Source organism: Talpa europaea (genome assembly GCF_964194135.1).
Source record: "Talpa europaea genome assembly, chromosome: 14".
Classification (NCBI taxonomy): Eukaryota; Metazoa; Chordata; class Mammalia; order Eulipotyphla; family Talpidae; genus Talpa; species Talpa europaea.
Window position 1 is genome coordinate 9,968,379 of NC_140082.1, and position 13,861 is coordinate 9,982,239.

The 13,861-nt window shown below is 48.4% G+C and overlaps 1 protein-coding gene across 1 annotated transcript in view; it reads right to left on the reverse strand.

The window, feature by feature from the left end:
• The window catches only part of KSR2 (kinase suppressor of ras 2), a gene marked incomplete at both ends in the record, with an annotated part of 336,254 nt that overhangs the window by 184,771 nt on the left and 137,622 nt on the right, over positions 1 to 13,861 (reverse strand). The window contains one exon of the mRNA XM_084253306.1: positions 5,790 to 6,303. Coding sequence (XP_084109432.1) covers positions 5,790 to 6,303 — 514 coding nt within the window. The remainder of the gene's footprint in view (positions 1 to 5,789; positions 6,304 to 13,861) is intronic.

A 13,861-nucleotide genomic window follows, 5' to 3' on the forward strand; every position in this document is an offset into this window, starting at 1 on the left:
ACAGGTATTCAGGAACTGTTCCCTGCCTCCTTGAACTCACAGCAGTAGTTTTCCCATGTCCCATGTATTCTGGACCCATCACTGTAACCGGGCTTCAGGCCAGGGGCTGGTAGACCTGTAAGACTTTACCAGCCACCCCATGCCCACCCCATGAAAGGGACAGTAAGCAAAGTCCTGGTCAAAGCTGCAATGAGCTTTTCCCTGATTCCAACCTACAGCTTGGCTTAGGGAGGGCCAGGATCCAGCAGAGAGGTTTTCTAACTCAGCTTGAGGTAAGGAAAGAAACAGGAATGCAACCTGTGGCTTTGATGCCGCCCACAGCCAGCCTTCCCGGTGCCCTTAGAGCCTGCCCCCCAGACAATGAATTTGTTAAGTTCTGTCTCTACTTCCAAATCTCTTTTAATCTCTGATCCACCTAACAATATGGGTGTAAAAATGTCTTGTCTTGGCAAACTAGACCTTAAGCACCTTAAAAGCAACAGGGTTCTATCAGATTCCTTCTTCTATCCCCCACGCCCCAGTGCCACCACTTGATTATTCCCTGCAGTAAATCCACTGTAACCCAGGCTGTCATTGTGGATTCTGAAGGCTACTTTTTAAACAGTGACAATAAGCAGTGCTTTTTTAGCTCCTACTATGTGTCAGGCACTGTTCTAAGCACTTGCCATACATTCAATCTCCCAACAATGCTGTGAACTCGTTGCCATCATGAGCCCTATTACATAGATGAGAAAGCCCAAACTCAGACAGGTTAATCAACTCTTCTGGGGCCACACAGCCAAGAAGTGGCAGACTCAGGATGCAAACCCAGGCCGCTTGGCTTCAGACTTCCCATCCTTATCTACCCCATCTCTGATGCCACCACGGACTTTGGGTGAGAGAGAACCCCAAATCGCCTACCTAATTAGTCGGAATGTGTTTGGACAATGCATGATTTCTATTAAATCCAATTTCCCTGCCTTTAAAATGGGATGTTTGAGAATTAAATGAAACATGTAGAGTGGCAGTATACAAGAAGCTTTCAAAATGTGACCGTTACCATTCATGTGACGATAACATTCAAGCAATAAACTTTGTAATTTATGGAAAATGTGTCCACACAGCTGTGTACAGAGCTGATATGATTATTTAAATGATTACCTTGGGGCCTCCCCAGTGGCGCAGCGGTTGAGCGCTGCGTTGCGAAGCTGCCTGCAGCCTCTGCAGCGCCTGTTCGATCCCCGGCCACCAGGCGAGGGTCCCACATGGTGCACAGACTTCTCCTGCCGTGCCCACTGCTCCCCTCAGCAGTGTACTTCATCAGTCTGCCTGCTCTGCTCTCCGCTCTGGCTCTGGTGAATTCTCTTACCCTCCCACGCTTCTAACTGTACCCAGTGCTCGTATAAATAAATAAATCTTTAAAAAAAATAAAAATAAAAATGAAACTATGGGTGAAAAATTTGGAAAAATAAATAAATAAATGATTACCTTGATCCCTGCCTTAGTTTGGGTTCCCTCAAAATCAGACCCTGTATTTTTCTTTTTCTTTTTGGCTTATTTCGCTGAGCATGATCCCTTCCAGCGCCATCCATGTTGCTGCAAATTGCATGTGTTTATCTTTTTTGAATGCTGAGTAATATTCCATGGTATATATGTACCACATCTTCTTGATCCAGTAAGAAAAATACCGGATGGTCTCACTCATAGCAGGAATCTAGAAAACTTAAATAAGGGACCAGGAAAATGAATAACTATAAGAAAGTGAAAATCAAAATCAACAAAAAACTATGAACCAGAGACACTTTTAGGGGTGCGGGAGGGGAGGGATTGGGGTCAGAATGGGGGGGGCTGCAATTGTATGGGGAATATAAAAATAAAATTTATTATTTAAAAAAAAAAATCAGACCCTGACTGGAGACACTTGGAGATAAAGGAGGATTCCAAATATCCAGACGGTGACCGTGGACTACATGATGGAGTGCAACACAGGCCCTTCCTACATGGATTCTCTTTCAAAAATTTATTTATTTTTTGCATAGAAGAACTGGGGTGCAGGACTGTTAGAACTGGATGCCTCCCCCCAGGGACTCTGGACAACTGATGGAGACATCCCCTCAGCCAGGACGCTTCCCACAGCTGCTTACCATGGACTCAACCCCTGGTCCCTGAACTGCACTGCTGGGAGGACAGGCAAGAAGAGCCAGCCCTGCGGACCCACAGAGACATCCGATGCGGCTCCACCTCCAACTATTCTGTAGTCGGCGTGACCGGTATCCATCATAGGTGTCTGAGTGCTTAGCCCTAAAAGGAGTCCCTGTAGGAGAAACCTTCCTCCTTGAATGAAGAGACTATTATTCACAAGCCAATAGCTCCACGCCTGTCCTTGTAAATAACCTTAGAGTTCCCTGTAATAATTAGCACAGTGATCTGTAGGTGTATGTCAGTGAGTTTGAGAGCTTGTGCATAATTAATTTTCTAAAATAAACCAAAAGACCCCGCTTGAAATATTATTTAGATAATGGATCCATTAAGCAAAGCCTATTTTCATACAAGCTACCGACGCTCCAGGCCAGGTGATGCACAAAGTCATTGTATGGCGGGGCACTTGGCCCATGGCCCTCATCTAGCCAGGTTCCCTGGCCCCCAGGCCAGCTGAGGGTTCTCACACACATCCCAGAAGGGCAGAGGTGACATGTGTTCACACATCAACCATACAGAGGTCTGAAAGCAAAGACATGAGCAAAGGAATGTTCAAGATGTGCTTTGGGGAACACAGGAGAATTTCCAGAAGGGATAAAGCGTGAGATGGTCTTAAATGAAATATGCACATTTTTGCAGGACTAACAAAGGCAAGTAACATGAGTCAAGACATAAAGTGTGGTTCCAGTTATGAAGAAAAGGAAGCAGATACATTACACATGCACACACAAACACAAAGTACGCATGCAAAGATCCCTGTCAGAGTAGTAGGAGCAAATACAGTCATTCTCTACAGCTATGGGAAGGGGACTTTGCTCCTGGTATTCTTACATTTTATATTCTTGCACTTTCAAAATTAAGATGTTTGTGGGAATGACTTCTAGAATTAAAACACAACTGTAATAGAAAATTGTCTTTAAAAAGGTTTTGCAGAAGCAGGGGGAGGAGAGTTTTACCAGAGCTTTCTTTTTAGATGCTGAATTTCTCCAATGCATTTAAAATGCATTCCATTTTCAGAATCCAGTTTAGCCTTTCAGGTGCTCTGACAGAGAGCGGATCATTTGCATGGCGGGCAGACAAGCTGGGATGTGAAGACACATGACTCATCACACACTTAGGAATCATTAGGTTCTTTTTTCCATCACCATGGCCATGGGGCCTAGGGACTGAGGTTGGGGTGGCGAGAATTCGAAGACTGCTCCTTCTTCGTTTCCCAAATGGCTGCTTGTAAAGAACCTGTGTGGGTTGCCCCAGACCAGGAATGGCCGCGAAGCCAGAGAATAAAGAAAAAGCTAGTAAGAACACCCGGGAGACTCTTGATAACCCTAATGCCTAAGCCTAATGGTAGGATTGTAGGCACAGAACCACATGGGCACCTCTCAGCCTTTTTTCCTTGATGGTCTTTTTGACCTTCATGACCTCCATGGAGCCGACATCACTTATCATGAGGGAACTACAAATCAAAACCACAGTATGGTATCGCCTCACACATGCTAGAATAGCTACTATCAAAGCAGTAACGAGTGTTCGGGAGGTATGGAGAAAATGGAGCCTGACTGCACTGTTGGTGGGACAATAAACTGGTATAGCCATGACAGAAAATATGCAGATTCCTTAAAAAATTAAAAAAGGAACTACTCTGTGATCCAGCAATCCCCCTCCAGGTATACAGCCAAAGAAAATAAAATTGTCCGTGTCAAGTTATCTGTGCAGCACCATTGACAATAACCAAGACAGGGAAGCAGTATAAGGGTGGATGAATGAATAAGGAAAATGTAATTGATTGATTCACTGATTGATTGATAGATTCATACAAACACACATACATACACATGGAATATTCAGATAGACAGATTGAGTCATTCATTGATTCAACTGCCATCTGTGACAACATGGAAGAAGCTTAAGAATATTACACTATGTGAACTAAGTCAGGCAAAGACAGATACTACAGGATATTGCTTATATGCACACTCTAAAGGAGCCAAACTCACAGCAATGGAGAGTAGACCTGTTCCAGCCATTTCATGTCCAGTACAGTGCCTGTAGTCAACCACGCTGTACTGCAGACTTGAAAGTTTCTCAAAGAATAGATCTTTAGGGCCTCCCCGGTGGCGCAGCGGTTGAGCGCTGGGTTGCGAAGCTGCCCCCGGCCTCTGCGGTGCCGGTTCGATCCCCGGCTGCTCCCCGGCCACTAGAGGAGGGTCCCACATGGCGCGGAGACCTCTCCTGCCCTCTCTCACCCTCCCGCGCTTCTGACTGTACCCAGTGCATGCATAAACAAAACAAACAAACAAACAAATAAATAAATAACATGTCTCTATTAAATAAATAAATAAATAAATAAATAAATAAATAAATAAATAAATGAAAAGAATAGATCTTTCATGTTCTCACCACACACACGCACACACAGGTTAACTATGAGAGGTAAGGACTTTATATGGGTTAGTTAACTTTATCACAGCAATCATTTCACAGTACATGCGTGTATTAAATCACCACTGCGCATGTCACCGAACCATCATATTGTCCACCTTAAACTTACCCAACGCTGTCGGTTACAGCTCCATAAAGCTGGGGAAAGAAAGGGCAGCGTCTTTCACTTTGCCCCTCCCCTGTAGGTTAAAAGATTGAGAGCAGAGCCGGAGGCTGTGCCTCCACTCACCCACCTCACTCTGGCCAGCACAGGGATTGGGTTAGAGACACAGTATGTGGCAGGCAAGGCCCACAAACTCCAAGGGTCGCTTCCACCGTCCTGTGACCCTCCCCCCACATCCTAGTCTTGGCTCAACAGCACTCCCCCAGCTCAATCTTTCTGGCTCTCACAAAACCATGGAAATCAAACCCAACTCCCATCTGAACAGCTGAAGTCTGTGGGAGAAGCTCCCACAGAAGATGGGGCACACACAGTGGGCCCCCATTTAGACTGTGGAACATCTCCCCAAAAAGATGCATAGATTAACCAAAATTTTGTTAGCTGTGAATATTTGAAACAAACTACCCACTTGTGCAACTTTTTAAAGGCATTTTTTTCCACCCCGACAAGAGCCCTCACACACTGCAAGGTTTTCTCCCTGGGCACCTACAGCCCCACCCTAGACTTGTGTATCACATCCTTTGCCCCCTAGTCCATTTTTCCATTCCTGAGCAACCCTGTAGGCCTGGACATGGCTCTCCCTAATAACCGTTTATACGGATTCTATTGGGCTGGTAAGTTTGGTAAATTGAGTTAAATGACACATACACTCACGTGGCTACTGGAAAATGTGAGCTGGCACAAGTAGTTTGCTGTTCCCACTTTTAGGGGTGCCACTAGCCAGACTGGAGGGGCCGCCAACCTTTCCTGTAAAGGGCCAAGTAAATATTTTCCTCTGTCCAGCCCTGCTCAAGTCAGCCATGGGTCACCGAGGCCACCAGACAACCCAGAAAGCGGAGAACCCGGCTGTGCTGCAGCAGAGGCAGGCGTGGCCCTGGCTACCATGTTTAGACCCCTGCTTCCCGGCACTCCTGCATGCAAAAGGCCCATTTCTAGAACATTCCTCCTGATACGTTTTCTCAGGAGCCCTCACGTCCTCAGCCGGATCAGGCCCCCGGGGCCCCGCACTCACTTGGGCGTGTGCGCCTCGTCCACGCGGTGGCCCAGCTGGAACTCGTGCGACTTGCTGCGGTGCAGGGCGGTGAAGCCCGGGATCAGGTGGATCAGCTTTCGGGAGGCGGGCGGCGGGGTTCCCGGGGGCTTCAGCTTATTCTTCCTCCTCATGGGCGGCGTGCCCGGCGGGGTCACGGTGGTGACGATGTTGGGGGTGCGCGGCGGGGTGCGCACCGCGTGCCGCTGCCGGGGCGAGGGCGGCAGGGAGCGGGGCCCCGACTCCAGGGGCGGCGGCGGGCACAGGCCGGGGTGCGCGTCCACCGTCAGCCTGTCCTGGGCAGCGTGCGCGGGCGCCCCGGCGGCGGGGCCCGCGTGGCAGAAGTTTGGGGCGCACTTGGCCGGCACCCGGGGGCTCTGGGCCAGGTGCGTGCGCACCCAGGGGGGCGGCTCCGGGGGGCACACGGGGTTGTTCTCCTTCCCCGTCTCGGTGGTGGGCCACTGGATGGTCCAGTCTTGCTTGGAGAGGTTGCCTCCTGGGTAGGAACAAGGAGCAGAAGCAAGGGTCAGCCAGGAGAAAAGGGGGTGCTCCAGGTCGGGGGCGAACCCCTCTCCCCCCACACACACACACCCCTCACGCACACTTTTCGGGAGTTCCAATTAGGGGCCACTTGACTTTGGGAAGGTCCTACCTTAGTACCTTAGCACCTGTTCGTTCTGCAGTAGCGAAGGTTCCAGAAGCAGCTGGCACCACCCCTCCCCCCACACACACACAAGCCCAAGCTCCTTCCCGGGAACGACTTTACAGCGGCCACGTATTTACTACAGCCTTAGCGCTAGTGAGACTTTACTTACCAGTAACAGCAATGCAAGAAAAACAAGAACGGGGCCATGCCAGGCCTGGGAGCCTGGTGGGAGCGCACGGGGCCGGGCGCAGGTGTGTCCACCGGGAGCCACGCCCACCCAGACCACCCAGACTCGCCCAGGTGGAAAGGTGGCCAGTGGAGCTTTCCACCAATCAAAACTGCACTAACTCAAAACCTGATTTGCATAAAGCAGCCCTGAGTGCAAATCTAACTTCTTTTGAGACTAAGCCGCCCCATCCCAGGCTCCAGCACGCAGGTGGGGTGCTGCTTGGGTTTGTGGGCCTGTAGGGTAAGCGAAAAAGCGTCAGGCTTTTCTGTCCTCCAGCCATCAGGATAGATGATGGATCCTTGAGGTCCTGCACGCACGCCTGATGGCGGGCACCTGGAGTAGGGTGTGGGACTATGTTTGAAGAGCATGACGTGGCTACAACATCTTGGTCCACAGTATTGGACCAAGTAGGTTATTTTTTTGGTTGGGAAGGCTCAAAATTTTTTCCATTTTATACCATTTCAGCTTACAAAAGAAATCATAGAACACTCTGCCTTTGGATACCTGGGGGGGAGGGGAGACCCCCCCCCAACATCGCACCAGATGCAGATTACAGCATATAGCCCCCACAGCGGACCCCAGGCACACCCCACTGTAACTCAAAGCACATAAAGTCAGCCCCACCAGGTGAAATGCAGCATGGATGGATCCGAGAGAAGGATGTGCAGTAAAGCAAGTCAGAGCCATGAGAAACAAATACTGGATGTTTGCATAGTGGGCAAGTCATCCATGTAAAGCAGTTTCAAAATACTAATGGGCATCAATAAGCACTGTGAGGGCTCTGAGGTTAAGGGGGAGGGAAAGGGAACGAGGAACATGAGAGATGGTAGGGGGGAGAAATATTTTGTAAATTAAAACCTAAAATTAAAGGCTATTATCTTTGCCTCTGCAGAGTTTACAATTTGGATGGAGAGACAAACAATATACACCCATGAAATGAATTAACAAAATTGGCATCGAAGCCAGTAAATGCTATAATTCTGAAAACGTAATACTTAAAAAAAAAAATCATCCACGCCCACTTGGCCCCTCCCAAAGGAGAATGCAGAGCCTTTGTTGGGCTGTTCATGGTGACCCCCACTCAGCAGCCTTGCCCTCCGCTGTCTGTGGTCGAGAGGCCCACCATTCAGAAAAGCAAAGGCATATTTCTTGCTTTTTGAGCTTTCAAAGGGTCCAGCAGTTTCAAGGGGATTTAAAGGATTTTCAAGGGTAACATTTCCCTTACATAGCAATTTTAACACGGGCCCCCACCCCCACCCCATGTAAGGTACGTGAATTCTGTGGAAGGCACGGTCACCTCTGGGCACTGGCTGAGCCTGGGCACATGCCCCCGGGGGGTACCAAAGCCAGTGCTCATCCATGCATGCATCCAGCGTGCACTGTTTGAATGAGCCAGGCACTGTGCCTGGAAGAGACACAACAGGCCACACACAGGCCAGCCCTGGTCCCCTGGACTCACAGTCTCCTGAAGGAGAGACAGGATAGACACGAAAACACACTTGTTAGGCTTCAGGTGGTTATTCGCGATGGGAGGCAAACAGATAGAATGATGTAATAAAGAGCACTGACGGGGCCTCCCTGGTGGCGCAGGGGTTAAGGTCTCAGGACTATCAAGCTATCGCCACCACTGCAGCATGAGTTCAATCCCGGGTCAGGGAGCAGACCCACATGGCATGGCAGACCTCTCCTGTCTTGCCCGCTGCTCCCCTCAGCAGTGTATTTCAGTAGATCCTCCTGTTCAGTGTGAATCCTCTTACCACGCCCCCCCCCCACACACACACACACCTCTGGCCTACATCCCAGTTCTTGTATGCATAATCCATAATATATTGTATGACTCCATGTCATTTTTTAAATGATAACGTTTTAGAGATGGAAGTCAGATTGGTGGGTGCTCTTCCATCCTCAGGAGTGGTTAGGGATGGCTCCTCCTCCCAGGGGTTAGGGATGGAGGTCACAAGCAGGAGGGAGGTGGGTATGGCTGTAAACTGACACACCAGGGACACTGGTAACAGAATCACTGGGTTTCTTCACTATGGGGGTGTAACTGTGTAAGTTCCCTGCCCCAGCCCAAGGAAGCGGGGAGCTAGGCAGGGAAGAAAAGCTAAAAAGAAGAAACAGGGTGAAGGACAAAGAGAAGTGGAGAGAGGAAAAAGCAGGAGACCTGGAAGAGGCACACAGAACAGAGAGGCATGTGAGGAAGCAGCCAGACTTGCTTCGTGGCCTTGGACTTGTACCAGGGACTTGGGGGACATGGAAAGAGACACTTGAAAGAAATGTGGGTGAGAGACCCACCAGGAAATTGACAGTGGCGGTGTTTATCTTGATTTTGCTTTGGCTCTTTTCCTTCCAGACTTGCCTGGAAGTCTTCCTTAGACTTGTGGCAGCTTTGGGCCAGCCCTGCTTGGCTGGACATTTACCCACAAGGGGATGGGTAACTTTGGATACTTGATTTAGAAATTATATTCTTTCTCTCCTGTCTATTGCACATTAATTGATTAAAGTATTTTTTTAAGATTTATTTTATTTATACAAGAGCTGGGGTACAGGCCAGAGGTGAGGGAGGGTGAGAGAATTCACCAGAAACAGAGCAGGGAGAACAGGCAGATGGACCAAAAACACTGCTGAGGGGAGCAGTGGGCGAGACAGGAAAGGTCTGCTGCACCACGTGGGTATCTCCCTGGCCTGCACTGCAGAGGCTACAGACAGCCTCACAGCGCTGTGCTCAACCCACTGCACCACTGGGGAGGCCCTTAAAGTTTTGGGGTTTTTTGAAGGTCTTATGCACTGGAGTATGTTTTGATGTGGCAGATGGCAGAACCGATTTAGAAAAGGCAGGTTATGGGGTTCTGGGGTGCCCCTCATCTTGCCTGCTAACAGGAGTGGATATGTGAACCCACCCGGGTAGTAAACTTACATAGCACTAAAAACATACACATTCGAGCACAAGGAACACTGGGGAAGTCTGAACAATGTAGGTGGATTGTGTCAGTATCAATATTCTGATAGTGCACCATAGTTTTTGCAAAAAGTTACCATTGGGAAAAAATGACCAAACTATATAGGGGATCAGCTGCAAGTTGCATATTTGTGTCTCCCCAAAACTCATGTGTTGAAATCCTAACCGCCAAGGTGATGATGGGTTTTGGAGGTGGAGCCTTTGGAGGTAACTAGGTTTAGGTGGGGCCCTTGTGATGGGGTGAGTGTCCTTTTTAAGTCACGAAGAAGCAAGAGCTCCTAGGAAAGCCCACGGGAGGCCAGGAAGATACCGGCCTAGCAGTCAGGAGGGAGGATCTCAACCAGAACCAAATCTGCTGACACCTGACCCGGGACTTCCCCATCTCCAGAATGTGAGAAATGTCTGTTGTTCAAGCCCCTGGCCTATTGCATTTTTGGTGCAAGCTGACTACCACAGCATCTCTCTGAATCATTGCAGACAGTGCACGGGAATCTACAATGGTCTCAACAGAAATTTCAACTGAAAAAATTAAAAAGAAATAGGATGACTTACTTTAGGTTGTGGCCAGCCAGCCTCCTAAGGATGTATCATTTAAGCTGGCACCCAAAGGACCAGAGCCAGCTCGAGGTAGTGCAGGGCTGCAGGCAAGAGGTGGCGCTGGCGCCGACTCGGGTGGTGGCAGCCAAGATGGAGAGAAGTCAGCTGGGGTCAGTGCATGAAAAAGTGGGGCCTGGCAGAGGCAATAGAGCGCACCAAGGAAGGAGATTTGGCGCAGAAATGAATTCCAGCCCGTGGCCACTGCTCAGTGACAGTGATTATTACTATAAAGGCCATAACGGGAGCTCATTTACAGAGTATTTGACAGTTTACTGAGTGTCATCAAGAACAGTGACTCACTGCCGCATTTTTAATTGAAACAACTTATTTCGTTATTACATATTCATCATAGAAAAATTAGGACATTCGGATAAGGGAAAAGGCAATATTGTTCTAGAGTCCCACCATCATCCCTACTGACACTGGCTGTGCAGCCTGCTAGGTGGTTTCTGCACATTTTTTAAAAGAAATGTCCCAAGACCTTATTTAATGGTTTATCATCTGCTTTCCCCACTTCTCTTGAGACTGTTTTACATTATATTTCATTTTGTTCTGGCTTCAAAGGAACGCTTTCTTTTTAAAATGTATTTGTTGTTGTTGATGTGTCCATATAACTTTGGGAGGATGTTGCCACTCCGTCTGTACACACACTTCACTCACCCTCCAGCAAAAGTCAAAGGTCCTTTTCATGTCCACTTTGTAGCATCTTCCATTCATGTAGATAAGGAAATGGATGTGCAAGGGTGAAGATGTGTCTGAGGTGACCACAGAGATGGGATGTGGAAGCCAGGACACAAGCCCCGAGCCCGGCCACCCCTAACCAGGGTACAGGACATCTGTGACACAGAGCTGGACCACCATAGTCCAGCCAAATGAGCACAGATGCTGGAATGCAGGCTCATTTCTGATGAAAGTCCCTCCTTTTTTTCCTTCCATACTTTGCTAGAACAGTCTACCCAAGTCACTAGCACTCTGATGTCTATTCTCTTTTTTTTTAAAGATTTATTTATTTATGCATACAAGAACTGGGGTGTAAGCCAGAGGTGAGGGGGGTGAGAGGATTCACCAGAGACAGAGTGTGGTGCAGAACAGGTGGATCTACCGAAACACACTGCTGAGGGGAGCAGCGGGCGGGTCAGAAAAGGTCTGCCTCGCCGTGTGGGCTGCTCCCTGGCCGGCCGGGGATCAAACTCATGCTGCAGTGGCTGTGGACAGCTTCACTGTGCTGCCTCTTAACCCCTTGCACCACCAGGGAGGCCCCTGATGTCGATTCTTAAATACACATACACATTAGCCTGGCGACTCAAAGAGCCAGCCCTGAGATCAGATGACTGGGCCTTGGTTCTGGCTCCCCCACTCACTGACAGTGGGACCCCAGCGTTCATCTGACCTCTCTGAGTCTTAGCTGAATTGTCTGTGATGTGGGACAATCACAAGACCTGTGCAGGGAATGGTTACAACCTTGAGGGGAGGTTATGCTGAGGGAGGGGCATGACCAGATGAGCATGTGGAAGATGTTTCTGGTCTTGATATGAAGCAAGGGCCAGACAGGACAAGGTAACAGCAGGAGCCCATCCCAAGGTACTGAAGGCGTCTGGCTGGGAATGACGAGGACCTGGGCTACGCGGGGGTGTGGCAGCAGCAGGGTGAATTGACTGGGCATAAATCCCAGGAAGGAGGAAAAAGTAGCTAATATTCATTGAGAACTTAACTATATTCCTTCCACTCTTGTTTCAAGTAATTTACTTGTGTCAAATTATATAGCCACACTATGATCTTAGGAAATAGACAAAATGGACACTATCTTATAGATGAGGAAACTCTGTCTTATAGAGAGGTTAAATGACTTGCTTGAAGTCACACCGCCAGGAAGGACTGCTGGGGTTTGGTCCCACACTCTCAACCACAAAATTCAGCCAAGGCTGACGTCCTCATTTTCAGCCTGGGTCACAGGGGGTGGGGGGAGGCAGCTGTGGCAACAATCACAAACCCAGGGACACTGGAGAAGGCAACAGAGGGAGACACTATCGAGCCTGGTGTCACACAGCGGAGTCTGAGCTTCCTCCAGGACATTCAGAGGCGATGCCTCGGATACAGGTGAAGTCACTTGTTCTTCCTTCTCCCCAGAATCCTGGAATTGCTCCTCATGAAGAAGATATTTTTCTAGCTCAAGAGAATTGATCCTGACATTCTAAAACCTCCCAAGCTTACCCAAGAGTGTCAGACTCACCTTCGACTTCTATTTCTTACAAAGACATGATGTGATTTAATCACCTTCACCTGTCTCTGCTCCTCACTGATGCCTGCGTCTCCAGAGCAGACAAGCTATGACCTTGGGTTACAGGTGGGGGCAGGAAAACCGGCCACATCTCCCACTGCCTGGCTCCCTCAGAAGGGGGAGAGATACCAATGCATTTGGAAGATGCTTTCTGAACCAAAACAAAAAGAAATAAACAGGAATTAATTCAAACTAAACCTAAAGCAAGGAAGTAGGTGGTTCTTGATGCTCAAAACCACAGACAAGGTGATGGGGTGTTTAGAAATTAACTTGGTCCTACCACTCCTCAATGTGACTTAGTTTCTTCATCTGTAAAACGGGAATTACATCAGAGCTTTCCCCTAGAATAACTCGAAAGATCGAATAAGACCAAGTATTTAGTACATAGCCTATGTTGCATCAATGTTAATGAAAAAAAATGGAAATGAAACCATTTATTCCAAGTGATGCTGGTAAGGATTAAAGAACTAAAGTGCCTCAGGCTCATGCCTATACCCTTAATTCTGCCAGGTGCCATCCCCTATAGAAAGTAAACCCTTAGGATCAAAAGCCACAGAGCCCTCATTGTGGTTGACTTGTATCCCCCAATAGCATCCTGATGTTGAACTAGGAGCCACTGGGAGCCACAGTCTATACTTCCAACACACGCACGCGCGCGCACACACACACACACACACACACAGAGACACGGTTCAAGGAGACACTGAATTGCCACCCCCTCACCCCAGAAATTCTGTCCTAAAGTTGTTTCAAAGTCTAAGAGATGAAAAGAGAGGAAGAAAACCTTTACCCCCTGCTAAATCCCCCCTTCTCCTCAAATTCCCTTCCCCTGCACCCCAACAATGCAAAATCAGAAATTTGGGGGTGAAGAAGCAAAAGCTTCATCTCATTCTCCAAATTGCCAGCTGCTCATAGCCAGGCATTCAGCTCGTCTCTACCGAAGCTTCAGAAGCGGTGCGCGGACGGGCTGCATCACAGCCCTCTCTCGCCCTCTCTCTTTTGATCTTCTTTTTAATAAAGTCTAAGGGAAAAAGGTAATTTTTCATTTTAAATAGGGAAGGTGTGGTAGCAAGGTGCTCCGAGGGTTATTAATCGCAGCCCTCGCGATCTTGTCATCCGTTTCTGGAAAGTCATTTTATTTCTAGACTTGAAATGGGTGGGGAGAAGGGAATAGGTTTTAAGAAATGAAAGGTCTGAGGATTGATTAAAGACATTTCAAGGTGGAGAGGGGTTTCTTTTGACATTCTCTGATAAGGGACTAAGAAATAAAAGCCATTCTCCTGGGAGAAAGTGATTTTTGAAAGTCTGGGCAAGTGCCTAACTTCTTTGTCCCTTCCCATTAAAA